This window comes from Vombatus ursinus, unplaced genomic scaffold, assembly GCF_900497805.2.
Source record: "Vombatus ursinus unplaced genomic scaffold, bare-nosed wombat genome assembly UNPS02015175.1, whole genome shotgun sequence".
Taxonomy (NCBI): domain Eukaryota; kingdom Metazoa; phylum Chordata; class Mammalia; order Diprotodontia; family Vombatidae; genus Vombatus; species Vombatus ursinus.
In genome coordinates, this window is record NW_020954953.1 from 20,531,453 (window position 1) to 20,558,173 (window position 26,721).

General features: G+C 39.9%; 1 protein-coding gene and 1 pseudogene across 2 annotated transcripts in view; both read left to right on the top strand.

Moving 5' to 3' along the window:
- The first annotated feature begins 2,621 nt into the window (after positions 1-2,621).
- Positions 2,622-3,201, top strand: LOC114031513 (annotated as a pseudogene).
- An 8,663-nt stretch (positions 3,202-11,864) lies between these two features.
- The window catches only part of LOC114031478 (sorting nexin-9), a 131,230-nt gene continuing 116,373 nt past the window's right edge, over positions 11,865-26,721 (top strand). For both annotated transcript variants that reach the window (XM_027846561.1, XM_027846562.1), the window contains exon 1: positions 11,865-11,941. In XM_027846561.1, coding sequence (XP_027702362.1) covers positions 11,930-11,941 — 12 coding nt within the window. In that variant the 5' untranslated portion in view covers positions 11,865-11,929. The remainder of the gene's footprint in view (positions 11,942-26,721) is intronic.

The following is a 26,721-nucleotide window of genomic DNA, read 5'->3' on the forward strand; positions in this document are numbered from 1 at the left end:
AAATCACATCAGTTCTCTGAGCGTTGGCTTCCTTATCAATAAAACAGTGATCACAATATTGGTGATACTGTATGTAAACACTTTCTAAACCTTAAAAAAATTCTATATAAATGTCAGCTAATGTTGTGACTAAAATGGCTCATTCCAAGGTCATTAATGACTTCCTATGTCCACAAGGCAGTATGGCATAGTGGATAGAGTAGTGGACTTGGAGTCAGGAAGTGTTGGGTTCAAACCCTACCTCATATTTATAGACTGTGACCTTGGACAAGTCATTTAATTCTGTTCCTCATCTATGAAATGAGGAAATTGGATTAAATAGCCTTTAAAGTTCATTCCAACTCCTTATTTATGATTCTAAATTCAATTACCTTCTCTCAGCTCTCACAGTCATGGATTTGTAATAATCTAACTGGTCTCCATGCTCCTAATCTCCCTTTCTAATCTATCCTTCACATTGCTACCAAAAAAATCCTCCTAATGCATGACTTCTATGAGTTATTCCCCATAAACTCAAACTCTTAAACCTTCAGAAGCTCCCTTATTACATACTCTATATTTCAGCCAAACCAGATTACTAGCTGTTCTCCAATCAACATCCTCCATGTCTAGAATGGTCTGTCTTCACATCTCTACTTGTTGAAATTCTTCCCTTCTTTCTAGACTAAACTCAGGTGATGTTCCTCAAAGAGTTTTTCCCTGATCCTTCCCAGGTAGAGGTAAATTACTCCTTCTTGGAATTTCATGCTTCTCTGGTTGACTCCTCCTAGCCTATGATCTTATTGTAAGATATTATATTTATTTGTACATGCATCTCAACACCCCGATAGACTGTAAGCTCCTTGAGGCAGGGAGTGAATCATTTTCTATTTTTATATCTCCTGTACCTAGTACAGTGCCTTACATATAGTGGGTAATTGACCAATGTTTGTTGAATTGAGTTCCTTGGGTAAATAGGTGATCCTTGTAAAAGAAGTCAGCGCTAAAGACGACCAGTGCTTTTTTTGGGACAGCAAAAAACTAGAAACAAAATGGATGCTCATTAATCGGAGAATGGCTAAACAAAACCGTGTCGTATGAATGACTGGAATATAGTTGTTTAATTGTTTCAGTCATGTCCGACTCTTCGTGACCCCACTTGGGGTTTTCTTGGCAAAGACTGGAGTGGTTTGCCATTTCCTCCAGCACATTTTACAAATGAGGAAACTGAGGCAAACATGGTTAAGTGACTTGACCAGGGTCACATAGCTACTAAGTGTCTGAGGCTAGATGTGAAGTCAGGTCTTCCTGACTCCATGCCCGGCATTCTATCCACTGCACCATCCATCTGCCAAACAGGTATAAGAACCAATGAATGTGATGAATAAAGAAGCCTGTAACACTTACATGAAGAGACTGAAAGTAAACAAAGCCAAGAACACAATATACATGATAACTACAGCAATGTAAATATATGACTACTATAAAATAATCGCAAATGAATGTTGCAAAGTTATAAAGAACAAGCTTGACCCAAAAAAAGAGATATAAGAACACATCTCCCTTTCTACGCCTTTGCAAAGCTGGGGCGGGGCGGGTCCATGAGTATAAAACATTGTATATATATATATATATGTTAGGTATATACATATGTATATATATGTATATACATATATATATATACACACACACACACATATATATATGTTTTGTTGAATTTTTTCCTTCTTTTTCCTTTAAAAAATATCATAATAGATGGCTGTCTGGGAGGAAAGAAGGGGAGGATACAATGACAAATCTAACCAATATAAAAAATAAAGACATAAATTTTTTTTTTTACAAATTTTTTTTTTCTCCTTCTCCCTCCTGACTTCTCTCCCCAAGACGGCATGCAATCTGATATAGGCTCTACATATACATTCCTATTAAACATATTTTCACATTAGTCATGTTGTAAAGAAGAATTAGAACCAATAGGAGGAACCACAAGAAAGAAGAAACAAAACAAAACAAAAGAGCAAATAGTATGCTTTGATCTTCATTCCAACTCCATAGTTCTTTCTCTGGATGTGGATAGCATTTTCCATCATGAGACTTTTAGAGATGTCTTAGAACCTTGCATTACTGAGAAGAACTAAGTCTATCAAAGTTAGTCATCGCAGAATGTGGCTGTTTCCGTGTACAACGTTCTCCTAGTTCTGCTCACTTCACTCACCATCAGTCCATACAAGTCTTTCCAGGTTTTTCTGAAGTCTGCTTATTCATCATTTCTTATAGCACAATAGTATTCCATTACATTCAAGATATAAATTTTTAAAAAAATTTAATAGTACCAATGCTGCATTATCCACCATCATCACTGTACCTTTCCTGTTCATTCCTTGTTTATGTATGCATGAGATGGCTTAAAAAAAAGGGGGGGGGCAGCTAGGTGGCACAGTGGATAGAGCACCGGCCCTGGATTCAGGAGGACCTGAGTTCAAATCCAGCCTCAGACACAACACTTACTAGCTGTGTGACCCTGGGCAAGTCACTTAACCCCATTGCCTAACTAAAAAAAAAAAAAAGACACTTTTTTAAAAGTTAGACATCAATTCAGGCCTTAAATAACAATGTATAACTTTGGCCCATTCACTACCAGAATGGAGACCATTCTAAGCAATCAGACCATCGACATCCTAGACAATGTTGACATCTCTCTTAAGGGTTGGACAGTTATTGTGAAGGGGCCCAGAGGAATCCTATGCAGGGATTTCAACCATATCAATGTTGAGCTCAGTTTCCTTGGAAAGAAGAAAAAAAAGGCTCCAGGTAGACAAGTGGTAGGGAAATCGAAAAGAACTTGCAACTGTACGCACAATCTGTAGTCATGTACAAAACATGATCAAAGGTGTTACCCTGGGTTTTTGTTACAAGATGAGGTCTGTGTATGCTCACTTCCCCATCAATGTTGTTATTCAAGAGAATGGCTCACTTGTCGAAATCAGAAATTTTTGGGGTGAAAAATATATCCAAAGAGTGCACATGAGACCAGGTGTTGCTTGTGCTGTTTCTCCAGCCCAAAAAGATGAGTTAATTCTTGAAAGAAATGATATTGAACTTGTATCAGACTCAGCTGCCTTGATTCAACAGGCCACCACAGTCAAAAACAAGGATATCAGAAAATTTTTAGATGGCATCTATGTTTCTGAGAAAGATACAGTGCAACAAGCTGATGAATAAGTTGGAAAAGATGCCAAAGGCCATTTCCCAAGGAGTCAACACTTATTCAGATGTCAAAATAAAAATAATTTTTGCCAAAAAAAATAACAACGTATGACAATAACATAAAAGATGTCCTGAGCCAATTTGTTTAAAGTGCCAATTAAATGAGCTACCTCTGGAGCTTTCAACCATATCCCCAGGGTGTCGAGGCAGAGCCATCGGCATTGCCTTCTCAGAAATGCAGCAAAGGGAAAAAAAAAAAAAAAGATATGCAGCCTAGGCTATGTCTGAATGGCCTGCTCGTCACAGACTCACCTGGACTGGACAACAGCAACAGACTCTGAGCCGTTAGCAAAGGCACCAAATGTAACTAAAGTGCACAGGATATCTGAGTGGGAGGGAAAACACAGACACAGGACTGCGATTCCCTGGCTGCCTGACTTGCAGGCAATGCAGACATAGCAGTCATTACCCTTCCCAAGTCCCAGAGGCATATGTGAGTCTGAATCTGGCTCTGCAATATAATCAGCTCCACCAAAATGTACCATAGTTTCATCCAGCCTAATTATCCACTGCAGCAGCCATGGCTCTTCCTCCTCCTTAAATCTCTCCATTACCCCCCCCCCATAAAATAATAATGTTTACTCTAGTCACAGTGCTGACAGAATGCTACAGATACTAAGTGCTATGAGTTCAGAGAATGAAGAGAATGCTATGTGCTAATGGGCTCAAAGTAGAGTTCCTGATGGCTGAACAAATTAGGATACATTAATGTAATGGAATACAATTGTGCCATAAGAAATGATAAAGGGGACAGTTTAAGAGAAACTTGGGAAGACTTGTATGAACTGATGCAGAGGGATGTATGAAGAAACTTGAAAACAATTTATGCAATAATACCACTGTAAAAATAAACAACTTTGAAATCTTCAAGAATTTTGATAAATGCCATGACCAACCATAATTCCAGAGGACTAAAGATGAAAGACACTACCCACTTCCTGACAAGAGAGATGATAGGCTCAAGGTACAGAAGGAAACTTATATATTTTGGAAATAATCAATTCAGGAATTTTTTTTTCATTATGCATATTTGTTATGAGAATTTGTTTTCCTTTCTTTTTTTCAATGGTGGGGATTGGGGGGCAATTTTTTTGTTCATTGAAAATGTAAAATTTCATTTTAAAATACTCTAAAATGTTAAAAAAATGATCCAAAGTAAGTTTCATGAAGAATCAGTTTTTTTGAGCTATGCTCTAAAGGATGGATAGGATTTATATGCAGACAAAAAAAAAAAACTATTTTCTAGAAGAATAGGCAACACATTGGGAGAAAGAATATCTATTTATGGTATATTTAGGGGAAAGCATGTAGACCAACTTGACAGGAACCAAGGGTTCATGTAAAGATAATGGAGTTGGGGGAAGAAATAAACATTTTTATAGCACCTACTATGTGCCAGGCACTTTACAAACACTATCTTGCTTTATCCTCACAATAACCCTATGAGATGGGGGCTGTTCTTACCCCCGTTTTACAGTTGAGGAAACTGAGGTTAAGTGATTTAACCAGGGTTATATTGCTAGGAAGTATTTGAGGCTGGATCTGAACTGAGGTCTTCCTGACTCCAGGTCCAGTGTTCTACCTACTCTGTCACTTAGATAATGAGATAATGTTGGTACCATTATATGAAGAATGTTGAACACTAGGATAAGGAGTTTGGACCTTACTTATTCTGGAGACGTTTTCACCATCAGATATTTTTCAGACAAGCCCCTGTTTCTGTAGAAGTCAGAATTCAGATATTTTGCCTAGGTTGGGGTATGGAAAAATTGTCTCTCTCTCTCTCTCTCTCTCTCTCTCTCTTTTAAATTCTCCTGCTATAAATTATAAAATTTGGCCCCCGATTTTTTAGATTTATCCAAAGTGTGTTGTTGCCTTGCCAATCTGATTTAAAATAGAAGAGGAATGAGAGTCTGAGTGACTTAAATCAACCAGTTCTGATGCTTTCAGAATAGACAGAAGGAAAGATACATGGCTTTCCTCATACTTTTAAAAAGGACAACATTGTCATTTTTGACCTGCCAGGTTCCTGCTATGAACCAAAGAAAGGTTTTTTTATGAATATAGAAAAAAAACACCATTGATCATATATAGGACTTTTTATCTCTGCCTACATGGGTGCTAAGCCATCAAGTGGGATAATATTTGTTAAGAGCCTAGCCCAGTCCCTGGCACATAGTAGGTGCTTAATAAATGCTTGTTTCCTCCCTTGCATCACAATTGGTCATTTTTCAGGCAAAAGGACACATATGCCATGTCAAGTTGATGTATTGGGTGAAAGAGCCAGACCTTCCTGTTTGAAGGAGTGCCCTAAGTTATCTTCCTCATCAGCCCACCACAAAACCGGAAATTGCTGCCCCCAACTCATTTTCTTGGGTTCAAATACTAAGGGCTTTGCTAAAAGGCAAATGTTTTATGTAAAAGCCTATATTTAGGGTGTAGCGAACTAGAGGAACTTCCCCAGACTTCACGTTTTGTGTGGTCCAGTGGCTAGAGAAATGAATTATCTTAGATTTTTTTTCTCTCTCTCATTCCCCACACCCAATCATTGCCAACTCCTACTAATTCTAACTCTATAACATTTGTCACACGTGCTTCCTTCCCACTATATGTACCAATGTAGGTATATGCCTCCTTCTCACTGTATGTACAAAGCCACTACCATGGTTAGGACCCTCATTTGCTCTCACATGGACTATTTTAGCAGCCTCTTAGCTAGGCTCCCAGCTTTTAGTATTTCCCTCCTCCAATCCATCCTTTACTGAGCTGCCCAAATCATATGTATGGATCAGACCATGTTACTCCCTATTCTAAAACCTTTATTGCTAACCTTCATTGGCTACGCAAAATACAATCTCTTTATCCTGGCATTTAAGGCCCACCGTAGCCTGATACCTTTACCCCCTTGACGACTCTATTTCATGTTACTCCTTTCCCATACTTTGTTATAGCCAAATTTACTACTAATTGTTCCCCAAATCACCACTCAGCTCTGTTTATTCATACAGTAATGTATCCTCCTCATCCCCACTTTCAGGATTTTCCTCTTCTTTCAAGAAGGAAGGGGAATAAACATTTATATAGCATCTACTATGTGCCACACGCTTTTTTTTTTTTTGCAAATATCTCATTTGATTCTCATAATCAAGGTAGGTGCTTATTATTATCCCCCATTTTACACTTGAGGAAACTGAGGCAAACAGAGGTTAAGTGACTTGTGCACAGCCAGTCACATAGCCAATGTTAGTGGCTAGATTGAAATTTAAGTCTTTCTGACTCCAGATATTTTGCTACTAGCTCAGTTCTGATATCTTTGTCTCCTATATTAAACCCTGCTTCAACACTTCCTAACTAGATGACCCTGGACAAGTCAATGAACCTCCATGAGCCTTAGGTTCCTCATCTGTATTGTTATTATGAGAATAAAAAAATGATGTTGCATATAAAGTATTTTACAAACCTTAAAGGACTATATAAATGCCAGTTATCATTATTAGTGGGGGAGAATGCGACATACATTCCAATGAAACTTGGATCTCATTTGAATTGTTCCTTCTAAACCTGTAATTTCCAATCCATACACGCTCACCTATCCTGTACTGCTCTTGTCCAGAATCTCCCAGAAGTTCATCACAGGGGTAGGGCCCTCCCAGCTTGTTACCCCAAGGTCTTTCTTGCTTCCTCCAGACACCTCAAGGTTACCACTGAAGCCCTCTGGCTGCCCACTTGCCATTCCTCATTGATGTCACTTGACCAGTTCACCTTCTTTTCCTTTGATCCATTTTTGTGATTGACAGATACCAGGTAATGTGAAGGGGGTGGGGGGAAAAGTACTGAGGGGATCAGGGAAGATTTCATAGAGGAGGTGACATCTAAACTTGAGCCTTGAAGGACGATAAGGATGCTGAAAGGCATGGCAGAGGAAATATGAATGGATGGACAAATGGAAAAAGTATTTATTAAGCACTTTAGTATATGCTAGGCATCATGCTAAGCGCTAAAGATACAAATATAAGCTAACAAGACAGTCCCTGTTCTCAAGAAGCATACATTCTAATGGAAAAGATAACACATAAAGTGAAGCTAGAAGGCAGTGGGGGAAGATGTTAACAGAAGAATGTTTGGAAATAACCAGGAAGAGTCATGGTGGCCAGATTCCAAGAAAGACAAAGTATCAGAGCCTAGGGTCCCAGAGGCAGGGTCTAAGTTCTGGTGATTGGAAATCTACCAAGTAATTAATTCTGCAGTAGAGTTAGCAGAGGTCCAAAATTCCAAGTGGCCTGGCAGCATAGAATACAGCATGTCGATATGTACTGTTGAACAACCTGAAATACATTACAGAGTCTTCTGTCCTTTTGTTTCAGAAAATGCCGTTGAGCACGATCTATTCTGGAGAACACAAATTAGTAAAAGGTAATTATATATTAAAAGTATTTTCTAGTCGTGGAAAGTTTGAGGGTTGCTAGTCTGATCACACATAACTATTTGACTTATATGAAGTAAGGATTAAGGAAGAAAGAAGGAATGAATTACTGCAAGAGACCTTTCCAAGTGCCCCTCACTGACCAACTAGTGACCTCCCTCTGAGATTATCTTTAATTTACCTTAAATATATCTTGTATGGACAGGATGTTTCCAAGTTGTCTCCTTCCCCCATTAGAATGTGAGCTCCTCCAATATGGGGACTGTCTGGGGGCTCTCTTTGTACTCCCAGGGATAACTCAGTGCCTGGCACATAGGCATTAGTGAATAAAAGCTTGCTGATAGCCTGATTATGGGTGGAAATTCACTTTAAATGTAAATAGTAGTAAACATGTTGGTTAGCTTTTGTAATTTAAGTTAAAAACAGTGAAATAATTTGTGTAATAATAATCAGTGAAATTTGAGTAATAAGATTTAGTTATCAGAGGGCCTTAGCTCTCATAAGCTCCACCAGTTACTTGGGGACTGGGCAAGTCACTAAACTTCTCTGAGGCCTCAGTTTCCTCAAGTGTAAAATGAGGAAGCTCAATCAAACCATCAACAAGTTATTCCACGCCAGGCACTGTTGTAGGCTCTGGGAGTACAAAGATAAAAGTGAAATAGTGCCTGCCCTCAAGGAGTTTACACTCTATAGGAGGAGATAGGGAGAGAGACAGAGACAGAGAGACAGAAACAGAGAGAGACAGAGAGAGACATAGACAGAGTTATCTACAAAATATATATTATACAATAAATACAGGATAATTTGGAAGGGGCAGGCATCTTATACAATAAATACAAGGTAATTTTGAAGGGCAGGGCACCATACACAATAAATACAAGGTAATTTTGAAGAGGCAGGCACAAACAGTTGGGGAGTGATCAGAATAATTGAACCAGACGACCTCTAAAGTCTCTGCCAGTTCCAAATCTATAATCCAATTTTTAAAAACATTAACATATAACCCTTCCACGACACACACAAAAAGTACCAGACCCTATAACACCAAATGAGTTATTTCCTAAACTTATCTTTCATTTCATAGAAAATAGCATGTTGGTAATTCTCTTCAGTTTAAGTCTTTCCTCTATTAATAAAATTACACATTTGAAAGAGGAAAAAAAAGTTTCATTTATCAAAATAATGAAACATATTCAACCTTTCATTTCCATTTTAGGCTCTTATTTCATAATTTTCATGGGTTAAGCTCTCCCAGAAAACTGAGCTATTGTGAAGTTAACAGCTCAGTGATTTTTCAGGGGTCAGCAAAGTTACCCAAGTATCTTGACCCTCTAAAGCCCTGGGCCTTACCACCAACTCGTTCCACAACTAGGGTCACAGCAGGTCATAAAAAGTAGGAGGGGAACCAGACTCCCTTTGTACTAAGAGACCTGGGCCCATCAGAATCCCATTACTTATCACTGCATTTAAACCCAGGTCTCCTGGAGTTAGGAAGACTCATTGTCTTGAGTTCAAATCTGGCCTCTGACATTTACTAGCTGTGTGACTCTGGGCAAGTCACTTAACCCTACTAGCCTCAGTTTCCTCATCTGTAAAATGGGTTGGAGATGGAAATGGCAAACCACTTCCAGTATCTTTGCCAAGAAAACCCCAAATGGGGTCACCAAGAGTTAGACACAACTGAAAAACAACCAAATAACAAAACCGAATACTTATTATTGCTTGCTCTTGGATTTGAACCCAGGTCTATCTGAATCCAAGTCCAACCCTAATTTATCCATTGTAGGAACTCCACACTGTGCATGGAACCCTTACCAGGAAGAGACCCACCCATGTGGAGCAAAAGACCCCATTTGACTGATTAAAAGCCCAGCCCAAGAAAATATATCAATAATAAGAGCTAGGATTTGTATAAAATTTTAAGATTTGCAAAATGCTTACATGTTATCTCATCTGAGCCTCACAACAACTCTTTCAGGGAACATGACGTAAGTGCTAATATTATCCCTATATGGGCAGTGAGACAACTGAGGTAGAGAGAGGTTAAATGACTAGTCCAGGGTCACTTGGCTAATAAGCATCTAAAGCAGAATTGGAACTCAGGTCTTCTTAACTTTTTTTTTTTTTTTGCTTGGTGAGGCAATTGGGCTTAAGTGACTTGCCTAGGGTCACACAGCTAGTAAGTGTCTAAGGACAGATTTGAACTCAGGTCCTCTTGACTCCAAGCCTGGATCTCTTTCCACTGCACTACCTAGCTGCCCCTCTTTTTTTTTTTTAATTTATTTGGCAATTGTGGTTAAGCGACTTGCCCAGGGTCACACAGCTAGTTAAATGTCAAGTGCTTGATCTGAGGCCGGATTTGTACACAGGTCCTCCTGACTTCAGGGCCAGTGCTCTATCCACTTCACCATCTAACTGCCCCCTTCTTAACTCCTACATTTGACATTCTATCCACTATCTCACCTAGCTGCATGCCCCTCATTCAGGATCCTTATGGGTTGGAAAATTAAATCTGTAAACCCATATCTAAACAAGCCTGTATCCATTTGTACATAATTTGCTTGTTCTCTTCCCTGTCAAGAGTGTGATCTCCTTGAGAGCAGAGATGGTGTTTTTATCTCATTGTATTCCCAGCACATGCTGTACCTGGCACAGAGGAAGTGCTTAATAAATGCTTGTGCACGGATTGTAGGAAAAGGGGAGGGCACAATACAGGCTTGTTTGACTCCTGACCAGGGCTGAGGCTGCAGATCACAAATCTGATTTAACATCTGATGAGTGGCTGGGGGGTGGGGTGGTAAACTGGTCAATTCCTCGGCTTCCTTCAAGTCCCAGCTGAAATTCCACCTTTCACAGGAAGCCTTTCCTGATCCCCCTTGTTGAACAGCAAACTGACCTATTAGAGTGAGAGCTTCTTGAGGGGGTCTCTTTTGGTGTTCAGCACAATGCCTGGCACTTTTTGTTGTTGTTGAGTTGTTTTTCAGTCCTGTCCAACTCTTTGTGTCACCCCCTTTGGGGTTTTCTTAGCAAGGATACTGGAGTAGTTTGCCACATTCTTCTCCATTTCACAGTAGGTATTTAATAAGTATTTATTAACTATTGACTTGCTCATTAGAAGCTAAAGTCTCTGAGGGCAGGGACAGAGCTATTGCCTCTCTCACTGCCCAGCACAGTGCCTGGCACATAGCAGGCATTTAATACATGTTTATTTACTTTCTTATTAGAAGGTGAGCCCCCTGAAGGCAGGGACAACGCTTTTGCCTCTCTTGGTGCTCAGCACAGTGCCTGGCACATAGCCGGCATTGTATACGTGTTTACTGACTTTCTGACTAGAAGGTGAGCCCCCTGAGGGTAGGGACAGCGCTTTTGCCTCTCTCGCTGCCCGGCATGGTGCCTGGCACATAGCAGGCATTTAATACATGTTTGACTTTCTTATTAGAAGGTGAGCACCCTGAGGGCAGGGACAGCGCTTTCGCCTCGCTCGCTGCCCGACACAGTGCCTGGCACACAGCAGGCGCTCCACAAACGCCGCGGCCGGACTTCGGGAGGCCCCAAGCTCTTGCCGGACGCTCGCCGACTCCTCTGGCCAGCGCTGGGGCCCCATGACACGACGCGGACCGGACGTGTAACGAGCGGCTCCCGAGCGGGTTGACCTGCGCACCCAGCGAGCTCCCGCAGGCAGAGCAGGAACAAAGCGCGCAGAGCGTCCGGGGGAGGGAGGGAGAGGAGGAGGAGGAAAAGGAGGAGGGAGGAAGGACCGCCGCCGGCTGCTGCGGCTGGAGGAGGAGGAGGAGGAGGAGAAGGAGGAGAAGGAGGAGAAGGAGGAGAAGGAGGAGAAGGAGGACTAGGAGGAAGAGGAGGGGGGCGGGCGGAGGGCGGAGGGCAGGGAAGGGAAAGAGAGGAAGAAGTTCAGAGCACCGCAGCCGCGGCAGCCGGGCGCGCACCGCGGGAGAGCCGGGAGAGGCCGGCAGCGCGCGGCCCGCAGCCGGGCTCGCTCGGTGCCATGCATTAAATGAAGCGGCCGCCGGGCTCCTGCGGCTGAGTTAGCGCCGCCCGAGCGCTCGGGGCCCCGGAGGCGGAGGCGGCAGCGGCAGCGCAGGAGAAGCAGCAGCAGCAGGAGCGGCCGCCGCCCCCGGAGCGCCGCGGCCCAGCCCTAGCCGCCCCAGCGGCCCCCTCCGGGAGCCGGCCTCGGCCGAGTCCAGCCCGGGAGCGAGCGGAGCAGCCGGGTCAGTCCCGGGCCGGAGGAGCCGCCCTCCAGCCATGGCGACCAAGGTGAGGCGGGGCCGCGCGAGCCGGGCCGGGGGACAGGACGCCGGCCAGACCCCGCGAGGGCCCGGCCCAGGGAGGGGGAGGGGGAAGGGGGAAGGGGAAGGGGAGGAGGACGGGGCCGGGGCGGCTTCCCCTAGCGGGGAGCCACGCTGACACCCCTTCCCCCCAGCACTCCCCCCTCCCCAGGGGGGCGGTGTCCCGGGGGTTCGGGGTCCGGCGGTGCCTGGCCGAGGGGGGAGTTCAAGGGCGCCCCTGAAAGAGGAGGGAGCAGAAGAGCTGCGCCCCCTCCCCAAGGTGGGGAAGGAGGCCTCTCCTGCCCTGGAAAGTTTTCACCTGAGTGTTAGTTTCCTCTCCGCCCTAGAAGGGAAAAGGAAGGGGAAGGGGGAAGGGAGGAAGGCTAAAGTCCCCGGGAGCGGGCCGGGAACGTCATTCCCCGGGGCTGGAGCCCTGGGGGCGCGCGGGACCACTCCCCCCTTCCCCACCCCACCCCGGTGCCCGAGGCTCTTAAGCAGCCGCTTGCCCCGGGCACCCCAGACCAATGCCCCAAATGTTGGGCTTCCAAAGTTTGCAGCTTGCATAAAGAGAGGAAAACTAAAATGAAACACGACGCAAGTCAGCGTCCTTCGTGTCTGGGTACTTTTCCCATTTTGTTATTGCCACATTTTTCGGTGCCTCGGATAAAACGTAAGGGAAATGACTGCTCTCTTTGGCGTATACGTTGAATTATGTTGGAAAAAGTCACAGGATCTGATTATTTGGTGGAACTTTGACTCACAAATGGTCCTTTTCCAAAAAGGGCTTCTTGTCCTAATAATGTCATGTTGGCTAAATGAGGAGACGGGTTTTGCAATCGGGGTTATGTAAACAACTCTGTTCAGTCCCTCCTTTACCTAGGTATTTATCTTATTGAAAATAGGCGCAGGTAAACCGTTTATCATTGATAGGGCCATCTGGGGGGTAGTCCATTTAGGAGATAGTGACAGTATGGTTGACAAAACTTGGAGCATGGATGTCCCGGTTTGGTTTTTTCTTTTGAGTTTTTCTAGTGGTCACTATATACTTTTGTAGCTTTTGACCATATTATTACTTTTTTTTTGCATTAGTAATAATAGTGAAATGATGAAAATTTTGGTAATATTCTGAAAAATTAAAATTGTTCAATTACAGTTAACTTTTTTACTTACTAAACCATGAACTCCAAGTGGGGACTTGATTTAAACTTTATTACCGCCCTCCTTCCTTAATTCTCCAGACTAGGTGTTTAGGAAATGTTGGAATTGAATTGATTATCTGTTTAATAATATTTACAATTTATATGGAATCTGCTGTCTTCCTAGCACTGTACTAAGGACTTCACAATTACTATCTCATTTCTTTCTCACTTCAACTTTGAGAGGTGGGTGCTATTATTATCCTCATTTTACATTTGAGGAAATTGAGGCAAACAGGGTTAAGTGACTTTCCCAGAGTCACACAGCTAGTGTCTCAGGCTGGATTCAACTCAACTCTTCCTGCCAGCATTCTATCCACTGTGCCACCTAGCTGCCCATATATTAGATGTATTTATATAAAAGGTGCAGATTATGGCCCAAGGAACTTGTTACACATTGTAATTGAAATCATTTTTTACTGTTACTATAAAACACACTATTCCCTAGTTTTATTAGGTGTAATCATTCAGCTTGCTGTCTTTTTAATGTAAACATTAATTTGTGTTGACCTCTAAAAACAAAACTTAATATTCAGCACAAAGATTTCCAAAGAAAGCTGAAATTGTTATGATGCCAGACATTCCAGAAATTCAGCGACATGTTCTGTCCACCAATCCCAGAACTTTAAAAGGTAGCACAGAGAACTAGACTTAGTAATGAAATATTAGTGTGCTGTATCCTGAATATCCTTTTGCATTGAAATAAATAAATTCAGATTTAACTATTCACAAGTACACCACACTTTATACCAAAACTTGAACTTAATTTTTTTCAAAAGTTCAGAATATTTGGTTTGGATATTTGTGTGTGAGTACACCCATGCTAAACTTTGGTGTGGTTGTGTACTGATTAGGCAGAGCTAAAATAGTTAAATACTTGTAATAATTTGGTTATCTACAGCATTCAGAAGGCAAATTTCTGTATTCTCTCTGATAAAAGTTTTTTTTCTCTACCCCCAGTCATTAATCCACATTGTACTAATTCCATGTTTTCACTGGAACACATTTCTGTCTAGAAGAAAAATATTAATGATTACTCTTCATATAAAATATCAGTTACTGCAGGGAAGCTCTTACTTGACTTTGCATTTTTCCCCCTCTTACTTTCCCAGTGAATAATGGTGGGTTCTTCACATTGGAGAAGTTTTGTTTTCTTTATCCATCTCTCAATTTTGAGGAAGGCTTAACTTTGGATATATCAAAGACCAGAATTGTTATGAAACCAAATATTGATGTCACTATTGAGTACTGGTCTCGGTATTCAAAGTGGGGAGTACTAAAGCAGAACCCCAGATTTAGGACTTTGCACAGGTGGATTTTTTTAAACTACTACATTCGATCATTATGTGCTTATAGCTTATATATATGTATATGTACACATATGTTTGTGTAGGTGTATATATACACATGTATGTATATATAAATGTATGGGAGGGTGTAGTTCAGGGCATAGCATGTTGGACCTGGAGTCAGGAAGACCTGAGTTCTAATCCTGCCTCAGACACTTAACTAGCTTTGTGACCCTTGGACAAGTTACTTAACCTCTCTCAGCCTTGGTTTCCTCATCTGTGAAATGGGGATGATACTAGCACCTACCTTGAAGGGTTGTTTGAAGATGAAATGAGATAGCACATGTAATTGTTGTTGTTCAGTCATTTTAGTCATGGCTCTTTGTGAGCCTATTTGGGTTTTCTTGGCAAAGATACTAGAGTGGTTTGCCATTTCTCTCTTCAGTTCATTTTGCAGATGAGGAAGCTGAGGCATATTTGACTTGTTGGATTTGAACTCAGCTCTTCCTAATTCCAGGCCCATCGATACCTCCACTGTGCCACTTATCTGCCCCTGTAAAGGGCAAAACTTAAAAGTACTGTGTAAATGCTAGCTTGCTATTTAATCAACAGAAAAACAAATGCTTTTGTTTCAGTTATCCAGATATTTCAGGTAGTATGGTTTCCCCTACAGGCAGTTAGGTGGCATAGTGGATAGAATGCTAGACCTGGAGTCAGAAAGACTCCTCTTCCAACCTCACACACTTATTAACTGTGTGGCCCTGGGCCAGTCACTCAAGCCCGTTTACCTCAGTTTCCTTATCTGTCAAATGAGCTGGACAAGGAAATGGCAAACCACTTAAGCATCTTTGCTAAGAAAACCCCAAATGGGGACATGAAGAGTGGAACACAGTTGAAAAAAGTAACAGGAACACGGTTCCTCTACCTCTAGATTTTCTGTCATTGTCTCGGTCCCCTGTCTTGCTCTGTCAGCATTATTGACACAGCCCTAATTTCTGTGTGCTGCTTTTGTAGTCTTGTACTTTTCATTACCTTTCTGCATGTTTAGGATCATTTAATTCAGAGTAAATTTGTTACTCAGTTTAACATTAATAAGGGTGGTTTTTAAATTTGTTGGGGATATTTCTGATCTTAGCATACCAAGAGTAGAATAAAAGAAAATAAAATTTAGGAATAATATTGACATTTTTTTTCTCTCAGGTTAATTGTTTGCATAATTTTGAAGTATTATTGTCTTATTATTTCTTTGTTCCTACATCCATTCCCAAACGGAAGGCCAGTGTAATAGTTCATTATAACAGGGACTAGAATATGCTGTACCATGAATGAATGAAAAAGCATTTATTAAGCCTTTTGTATATATGCCTGCGCTCAAGGAGCTTACATTCATTTGGATGGTGAAGTAGGAGAATGGTGCCCGGGGATGGGCACTCTGAAATTTCCTGGCATGGTGGATGTGGCCTTAGGGAAATGCATCCACATACCACCCCTGCCCCGTTTTCAGGAGAATCAGCAGAGTTGATTTGATCCTGATTTCAAATCTGGAGGGGAAGAGAGGATGTTCCTGAGATGAAAGGGTTAAAATCTCCAGGGTATGAGCTTTAGGCAAGACAGCTGGCACGACCTGGGTAAGGTGAAGACGTTGATAAATAAAGCTAGTGACAAACTTGATCAGATTTCTGCTATCATACGCTGTTAGGTAGCATGGTAAAATTTAGCAAGCTTTTCTCATTCTTTGTATTTTCATCCCCAGGCCTGGGGGCTAGTACAGTGCTTGGCACATTAGTAGGTGCTTAAGAGAGGCAAAGTTGATTGAATGATCTTTTGAGGTGGGCCCATTTCACAGAGAAATAAAGTGACTTGATCACATAGCGAATGAATGAATATCAGAGGCAGTATAAACCCAGATCTACAGTCTAGGGCTCTTTGCAGTGGTAGGTTTTTAAACTTCCAACATCAGCAAAAAGTTTTACTGTAGTTGAATGACTAATTCATATGAGGAACTTGTTAGTAAATGAAATGTTGATTGTATGAAAAAATGTCATTTTAAGAACCATCAGGAGCTGTTTTTGCAGATGTTGCAATATCCTCAAAAACATTTTTTTAAAAGTTGCTGAGAGTTTATGCATGTAATTGAACACAGCGGGCACACACACACACACACACACACACATACAAACACACACACACACACACACAAAAATATACTCGTTACCCTTAGCTTTAATTTTCTTGCCAGAGTTAACCTTTGGTATCAAATGTAGATTGCTTTTGTGTTGACATAATCATGATCTAATTCTTTTTCTTTTCTTTTTAAAACATTTTTGAAGGCGTTCCTAACATTAATATTTTTTTTTTATTCCCTCCTTTTCATCCCTGGCTTTCAAAGTACAGTATTAGCCTCATGTTGTTTGTATTAAGCAGCTTGTCTCACTGAACTAAGTGGGTGTGGAATGTTGAAAATAACTAATAGGCAGTGATTGGACCACTTAAAACAACCCATGGAAATAAACACTGGGGTAATACTTTTATGCTTCTCCTAAGTAAAAGCTACCTTGTGACCAAAAATATATAATTTTGCCAGATGGCCTTAAAGATAAAACTTTGTTTCATACATTCTTCAGTGCCTTTGACTCAGCACTGATTTTGCTTTCAGAGAGGATTGTGTTTCTTAAATGTCTTTAAGAAGAAATGGAATTTATTTGTAGTACTTTGTGTGTGCCCATGAAGATGAGAGGAACCAGATTATTATGTGGACTTCATTAGGAAATGTTTTGTTGTTTGTTTGTTTTTTTAATCTGCATGGATAATTTTCTACAGTGTGTTTTCATGGTCTCATATTTGTACCTTTACCTGGACATTAACATACCTTATGGTTTTATTTTTCATTCTGTCTAAAGTACTGAAACAATTTACCTGCCTTTTTTCTCACTTAATTTGAGGAGACCTAGAGTTATTTCAATGACAATAGGGCATTGCTAAAGCAAACTCCAAAAATCTCATTGTAAACCATTTTCTTTTTTTCCACCTAGACAATTCAGTACTTCAGGAACCACTTATTAAAAAAACCCCACCAAACTTAAAGCTTATTTCTTATCAATATCTTCAGTAATATAATAATAGTGCTAGCATTTCTATAGTGCTGTAAGGTTTACAAAGCACTTTACAGATATCTCATTTTATCTTCACACAACCCTTTAAGGTAGGCGCTATTATTCATAACCCCATTTTGCACATGAGAAAAATGAGGTAGACAGAAGTCAACGTGCCCAAGGTCACACAGCTAGTTAAGTATCTGATGCCAGGTTTGAATTCATGTCTTCCAGGTACAGCCCTTTATCTATTGAGTCACCAGTTGTGAATTGTTTTGTTTATAGGCTACAAAGTGTCATATTAATTTGAGATATTAATGGATTCTCCCAAGACTGAATTCCATCTATTTGAGGAATGCTTATAAATCTAATTATTCATCCAGCAAACTGTGTCTTTTCGGCAAAGTTTCTAGGATTCTTTACAAGGAGAGAAGAAGGGGGTGGGGGAAGCAAAGCGGTAAACAGAAACAAACTTCAAACTAAAATACAGAATGGACCACCAGGCATTTATCAAACACTTACTGTCATAGACCAGGCACTGTGCTAAGCCTGGGGACCAAAAGAAAGGCAAAAACACAGAAACAGCCCCTGCCCTCATATGAAATAGTAGGCCATTTATATATTCATCCACCATCCTTAATCCCCATCAAACACCAAAAAAGCCAATTTTTTAAAGTTTCAGGTTGAACTGGGGAGCCGGGGCAGCAAAGCTGGTTCAGCTTCACTGTTGTTATCTCTCAGATTTTCTTTTGACTAATTACTTGAAGTCACATGATATACTTAATCTTCAGAAATTGTCAATGTAATGTTTGTTAGAGGATGGTATTCAATATGACTCAATTTTCCTAAGCTATTTTAAGTATCTGGAAATTGAGTCATACAGTGCATCATTACCTGCAGAGGTAGCTTTTTCAATAAGTCATACTTTTGTGGTGGTTCAGTAAGTCAGAGAAACCTTTGATGTTTTTTTGGGTGAGTTATTCAGGCAGGTTGAAGACTCCACTCTTAGGATTTCTGCAGGTTGAAAGAAGCCAGGTTTTGTGGTAAAGAGCTCTTCTCCATTTGGAGTTAGAGGATCTGAGTTTGAGTTCCAGCTCACTTTTAACCTGTGTAACTTTGCGGGAATTACTTTAATTCTGGCCTTTAGCTGCCTCATGTGACAAATGAGAGGTCAGCTTAGATGACCTGCAGAGTCCCTTTAGTTCTAAACTGTGATAGGATCTCAGGTTCTTCATGCTCAGGAGGTATCCTTATAAAACCTCATAAATTTGACTTAATCTTATGTCTTATTTCAAAATAATCTCCTAAGACTCTAGTCATTTTTTTTAGGCAATGTATTTAGGTCAGGCTGTTCACTGAAAGTTGTTAAATTTAATTCATGTAATTCTTCTTTGTTAATCACTATCTTTTAGAAAATTGATAGAATTTTTAGAAAATCTATAATGAAAAAAATTTAGCTTTTATCTAGTGAGACCCTCAAAAATGTGTCACATAAAAATATACATTCTAGAAACTAGATCTTTTTTTTTCATTGTGGTACATTGAAAAGAACAAGTGACTTTGTTCAGTTTTCCCTCTGAGATTTACCTGAGTAATTGGGCAAGTCACTCAACTTCTTTAGGCCTCAGTTTCTTTATCTGTGAAATGAAGGGGTTAGGGGCAGCTAGGTGGCGCAGTGGATAGAGCACTGGCCCTGGATTCAGGAGGACCTGAGTTCAGATGCAGCCTCAGACACATAACAGTTACTTGCTGTGGGACCCTGGGCAAGTCACTTAACCGCATTGCCTAGCCCAAAGAAAAAAAAAAGATTCAGCCAAAAAAAAATGACAGGATTAGATTAAATGACCTGAGGTTCCTTCCAGATTGAGTTCTGTGATCGTGTGGTTTGTGTTATAAGCAGATTTCTGTACTTTTACATTTCCAATTAGGTTAGATTAAATAATTTATTAAATTTGATTTATGTGCCAGGCACTAAGTGCTAAACACTGAGAATACAAATAAAAGCAAAAAGAAAAGATAGTCCCTGCCCTCAAGGAGCTTACATTTTAACAGGAGAACATTTCCCATAAAAGGAAGCTGAAAAAAAGAAGTTGAGGAAGGCCACCTATGCAGTTCTGGACCTTTGCTTGGTTAAATGTTCTTATGACTGGCTTAGGTACTTCCTCATATGGAGGTTCCAAGGGGAAACTTGCTCACTGTTGGGGAGGTGGCAACAGAGAACCTCCAAAGTCTCTGAGGTAGAAGTAGAAAAGTCTGGGGAGTCTAGAGCTTACTTCTGGGTTAGATTATATGGAAAATAAAATACTGTTAGCAAGAGCAGAAACATAGGAATTTTTGCTCTTTCAGTCCTGTCCAACTCATCGTAACCCCATTTGGTGTTTTCTTGGCAAAGCTACTGATGTGGTTTGCCATTTCCTTTTCTAGCTCATTTTACAGATGAGGACACTGAGGGTTAAGTGACTTGCCCGGGTCACACAGTTGTGTCTGAGGCCAGATTTGAAATCAGGAAGATGACTGACTGCAGACCTGGCATTCTATCCATTGTACTGCCTTCCAGAGGATCAGTAATGATAATTATTCACATTTATATATGACTGTAAGCTTTACAAAGTGCTTTCCTTATAATACAACCTTGTAATGTATAGGTATTGCAAGTACTGTGATTCCCATATTCAGATTAGGAAACAGAAATTCAGGAAGAATAAATAACTTGTTGTATAACTAGTGAGTTAGAGCAAGAATTTGAAATTCTTTTTTTTATTCATAACTTTTCATACAAGTCTAGTCATCTATCAATGAAAAGATTAACACATTCAACATTACAAAACATCAGCTTGAACTCCTAGTTCCTCAATCTGGTCAATTCCCATGATCTGCTTCTCCAAGTTTCTTACCCATGTAGAGGTATGACCAAACCTTTGATCTTACCATCACCTGTAACATGTTCCACTTCCCATGTTCAAGAATTCTAAAATTAATTTGTTTGTTTATGTCATCTTTTATCATTCCATTTCTGCCTATGATTTACTACTCTCAAACCTATTTGTTCTCATTGTAACTTCCAGTTTCTTATAACCCTGAGAATTGTCCCAGGCCATTCCCTCTGCTTTGTCTCCACTGTCCTCCCTAACCTGAACAATGATTGATCTTACTTTTCTCAACTCTCTGAAATCTGGCTTCTGATATCATTCAACTGCGGTTTTCTCTCCAAAATTACCAATTTGCCAACTAATGCTGTTTTTTTCCAATCCTCATTCTTGACCTCTTTGCAGCATTTGACATGGCTGATCACCTACTCCTGAATATTCTGGGTTTTCATCCTATTGTTGTCCTCTTTGGATCCTTCTTCCCAACTGACTGATCTTCCATTGTCTCTTTAGTTGTATCTTCATCTGAGGCTGCATCTTGGGCCCTCCTTTTTTGTCTTTACTTTCACTTAGTGTTCTCATTGGCTTCTGTCAGTTCAATGGTCATTTGTATGCAGGTGATTCCATATCCGTATATCTCACCCAAGTCTTTCCTGTGCTCCATCCACTCACACCATATCAATTGAATACGGACATTTCAAACTGAGTGCTTCCATGAGCATCTCAAATCCAAGGTGGCATCAACAGAACTCATTCTCCTCCCTCCTCCTGCCAAAGAGGGCTCCACCATCTTTCCAGTTACCCAGGTTCACAACCTTGGTTATGCTCGTAGGTTCCTCACTCTCACTGCACGTATCCAATCAGTTGCCATATCTTGTTGCCATCCCTACTACAGTATTTCTCACATGCATCCCCTTCCTTCTACTGAGCCATCACCCTAGTTCAGGCCCTCAACACCTCAATCTGGACTACTGAGATTACCTCTTCATTTGTTTCCTTTCCTCCAGAATCACTTCACTCCAATTCTTCCACACCATTGTCCAACTGGTTTTTGTAAAAGTGCAGATCTGACCATGTCACTCCCTCACCCGGTAAAATCTACTCCCTGTTGCCTGTAGGATCAAATATAAACACAGCTGGCATTTAAAGCTTTTTACAACATGCTTCCTTCCCATCTTTTCAGTCTTATATTACCCTTCTCTAAGTACTCTGTGGTCTATTCCAGGGATTGGAATGGCAAATTCCATTACCAGTGGACCAAATCTGCCTAAGAGCCAGGAATGTTGAGTTTTTTTTACATTTTTAAATAAAATTTTATTGTATTTAAAAATGTAAATACCATTCTTAGCTCATGGGTAGGTGGTGGGCCACGTCTGGCCCTGTAACCACAGTTTGCCGATAGCAGTACAGGAATATTTGTTAACCCAGTGCTCTCATCTGCCATCTTCATTCCTTTGTACCAGCATTCTCTCATGCTGAGAATACTCATCTTTCTAACCTCTCCCTATTAGAATCTCCAGCTTCCTTCAGGACTTAGCTCAGATTCCCATAGCTTCGAATGTCTTCCTCCCTCAGATTACCATTTATCTACTCTATGTGTATCTCATATGTACCTCTTGATATACATTTGTCTCCCCAGTTAGAATGGAAGCTCCTTGAGAGCAGGGACTACTTTTGTTTTTCTTTGTATCCCCAATAATTAGTACCTTGTCTGGCTAATAGTGACTGATTAGTAAATGGTTGTTGATTGATTGATCATTTCTTAACATTCTTCTGCTTTATGTTGGTTGTAGGAAAAATACTTTAAAACGTCCGTTTTGGTTTGTAATTTTCCACTTATTAGAGTAGCTGAAAATTTCAGGAAGTATCACTAATGCAGATGGCTATGGATTTGTTTGGTGGTTTGTGGTTAGGTTTTTTGGGGGGGGGGGCCAAGGAGTCCAGCCCTATGATATCATTAGTGTGTGGAAACTTCCTCCATCTATGTAGATAGTCAGATCATCTGTAATTTATGGTCTTGAAGAATGGCAAGGGGCAATGGGAGGTTAAGTAGTTTGCACAAACTCTGTGAACACTTTTGTTTCAGAAATGAAACTTGTACCCAGGTCTTTTGATGCCAGGGGTACTCTTGACGCAGTACTCCACACTTTTCTTCCTTTTGTGGTCTTCTTATGTAAAGTCTTCTTTCACTTTCTTTATGTGTATTTTTTTTCCCAACTAAATCTACTTCCTCTTTATGTGGAAGAGTCAGTCTGTGATCTATTAAGGGCCTACTGTGTGCCAGCCAAAGAGAAACACAAAAAATAGTCTTTGCCCTCAAGGATTCCCCAGTCCAATGGGGCAGATAACATGCAAACAATTATGAATAAACTACAGGATAAGTTGGAGATAATGTCAGAGGGAAGGCACTAAGATTAAGGAGGATTGGTGAAACTTAGCCAAAGGTGAGACTTCAACAGAAACTTGAAAGACCTTGGGGTTGGAGATGGTGGGAGAGAGTTGTAGACATGGGGGATAGCCAGTGAAAATGCTCTCAGTTAAGAGATAGAATGTCGTGTGTGAGGAATAGCAAGGAGGACATTGTCACTTGATGGCACAGTGGCCTGAAGGCAGGAAGACCTGAGTTTAAACTAGCCCCAGACACTTACTAACTGTGTGACCCTGGGCTAGTCACTTAACCCCTGGTGCCTGTTTCCTCAACTTAAATGGTGATAATAGCAACACCTACCTTGCAAGGGTTGTTGTGAGAATCAAATGTCATATTAATTAGTAAAGCATTTGGCACAGAGCCCGGCATGGAATATGAGCTATATAAATGCTGATTCCCTTCGCCTTCCCACCCCCAGCATGGGAGTCAGTAAGGTTTAAGAAGAATGGAAACATAGGAAGGGACCAGGTTGTGGCTGGGAGGTGTGGTGGTTAGCCCTTTCCCAAGCTTGGGGAAGTTTGTACCACTGTCCACCCCTCTTCTGGGCTTACTTGGATCATCGCTGGCAACTTGTTTTCCCTTGTGCTTTTAGACCCTCCCTGCACACGCTAGGTCCTTTCGTGCAGCATTGAATCAAGGACTTTTTAAAGACCATTTTGCTGATATGTGAGATCCACTTTGTTCTTTATTTGTCATTGAACAAGCTTTCTGAGGAGTTAGTGGTAGTTATATCTTCCAAGACTTTAAAACCAGAGAATAAATATTTTATAGTAAATGGAGTAAGGGATCCTGCAGAATTCAAACAGGGTCATATGAGTCTGAGTCATCTTAAATCGTTAAACTCAAGGGCCTCCTCTAAGAAAACACTGCCTTAAAAAAAAAAAGGTTTTAGTGATTTATAACAATATTACTCCCCACCCCTTGTAATTTTTGAGTGTTGTTTACAAGACTTTTAAAATCAAGATGAGCTGCATTTTAGGAGAAGATGAAAAGAACTTCTAACATGCATTACACTTCAAGTAACAATATTATTTCCCAATGTAGAAGTGAAATAGCAGAGAACTGGATGTCCAGAGGCATGGGTTCTGCTGGTCATTGGGACAGCGTGGCTGTAAAATGGTTTGAATGCAGTGGGGCACCTTTCTATGCACCTGGAAAGGTGTGCATGCAACGCTCAATGTTTTTGCTTCAAAAAATGAATTCATTGGTTGTTGAGAATCAAAAGGATAATATGGTATTCTTAAATGAAAGATGTTTAACTCTATTTCATACTACAGCATTTTTAGTAATCCAGAAATTTTCTACTGATATCTTTTCTACGTATAAAAAAAGATTATTTAAACAACCATTTTGAAAGCATCTAGGTTGATCTCTGAGTAGCTTTTCATCTAGATAATATTAATAATAATAGTTAGCATTTATATGGTGCTTTACAACAAGCCTTTATTATTTTTAAATATTTTAATTGTTTTCCAGTTTACATGTAAACAAAATTTAACTTTTGATTTAAAAAATTTTAAGTTCCAAATTGTCTCACTCCTTTCCCTCCCTCTCATTGAGAAGGCAAGCTGTTTGATATAGCTTATACACACGCAGTCATGCAAAACATTTCCATATTAGTCATCTTACAGCAAGCATTTGCTAAGCACCTACTATGTGTCACTGCTAAGGCTTTAAATTTTGCAAAGCACTTTACATTTATTGCATTTGATCCATGCAATTCTACCCTTTGAGGTAGAATTCTCATTGTACAGATGAGGAAACTGTGGATGACAGGAGTTAAGTGACATGCCCAGGGTAATGCAGCTTGTTTTAGTCTGGATTTAAACCCAAGTCTTCCCAATTCCACGTCCCAGTATCCACTGTACCACCTAACTGCAACAACCATAATGTAAAATAAGGGTATATAAAGTCATTTTAGTTATATTTTGCTTTTTCTTTTGATCTAAGCAGTGCAGAAAAATTTTCAAATGTATTCTAGTAGGTTAGAATTTCTGCTGGAATCAATATATACAGGTGTTCCCAGTGAGTATCCATACAGGTCTGTTTCACTTTGCACAGTAGATATATGTTCCTGAAAAAGTTGTATAAAAACAAAATAATAATACATTCACTAGGGGGACATTGCTATTTAAAAGAATTTTATTTTTAGTTACTGATTGGCAAATAATCACCATGCATGTTGAATGGGTTTGGGTTTTGTAGAAAATCTAGCTTTTTTTAATCTTATGTGCTTGAAGTACACTATAAACTATGCCTGAAATTTGATTTTACTTTTTATTCTTAACTTAATAAATGCTAATTAAAATGAGCATTTCCATAGCACAAAACTACAAGTATTATGTACAGCTAACTTTTCTTTTAAAATATATAAATTTAGTATGTAACTTTCAAATCTGTCCTGCTTGTCTGTGATTTTTTTTCCCTAGGCTTATGTTCTCTTGTGTAATTTTTTTAAAAAATGTTGCAGTGACCTTTTTCCTTTTTCTTTTTTGGAAGCTACCTTCTCCCTCTCTTTCTCTTTGCATTCCTCACATTGAACAAAAAAGAGGAGACAAATGAAACCCTTTTGCTAAGTATGCACAATCAAGCAAAACAAATTCCCATATTGGCCGTGTTTGAAAATGTGTCTCCTATTCCAAATATAGTCAGTCCATCACATCTCTGGAAGGAGGTGGGTAGCATGCATCATTGGGTCTCTGGAAATGTGATTGTTGCATTGATTAGAGTAAATAGATTAATTTCAATTTCCTCTCTTCCTTCCCCTATTGGTTCAGGGCATTAGTGCTACTGAGAAAGGAAATAACCAATGTTTGACAAAGTTAGGCAATGTAAAAAGGACACACAATTTATGGATTCGAAAAATTTATATCTACATAATTGAATTTGACTATATCCATAGTGACATACAAAGACTTAACCTAGAAATAGTCATGATTTGAGGCTTAGTGTTCAGATAACATAGCTAGCTAACTAGTGTCAGAATTATTTGTATCTGGATAAGAGAAAATAGGGGAAAGATTATTAAAAACTTCCTGACTTGATCTGTTTGGGGTATTTCTTTTAAACCTTCATCTTTCTATGTCTTTTGACCCTAGGCAGATGCTTTTGGTAGCCCTTAGGAGTGTATTTAGTTTTTATTTTGTGTCATATGGGTTTAAAATATTAGGTTATTGATTTTTATAGGTTTTTTATTTTTATAAGGGAGAGTTTCAAATGACTAGCCATGTTGTACAGCTACAGAAAAGCAAAATAGAGTCAGAAATGAGATGAGGGTTTAGGGAAAATGTATGGAGAAAATTGGATATAAATTTGGAAAGACAAACAAACCTGAGTTCAGACCCCACCTCAAGTTAACAGGTATGGAACCCTGGGCAAATCACTTATCCTCTCTTTGCCATAGTTTCTTCATCTGTAAAATGGGGGTGATTAAAAAATATAGTACCTACCTCACAAGGTTATTGTGAGGGTCAGATGAGATAAATCGGTATGTGGACTGGTGCTTTGCAAATCTTAAAAGTCTATTTTATGTATGGCATATAATATATACAACATATATACATAGGTTATATGTTAATATAACAATATATAAATGCATTATGTAACATAATGTATTATAAAGTAGCTTTTTTATTCCTTGGAGATTTGCCTATATTCTCATTTGATTTGCTTAAAAGTTTTAGAATAAAAGTGAATTTGATAAATGAAGCAAGTTTCAGGATGTTAAGGAAAAGACTGTCAAAACTCTCTTTAAAATGCATGTAAAGTCTTGATGTGGAAACCATTGCTTTTGATGTTCAGCTACAGGAATAGATTGTTGAATGACAACCAAGTAAAAGGGTTCTTGAACTCTTTAAAAAATAAATACAAATTCATTTCAAGTGGCTGATTGTGCAG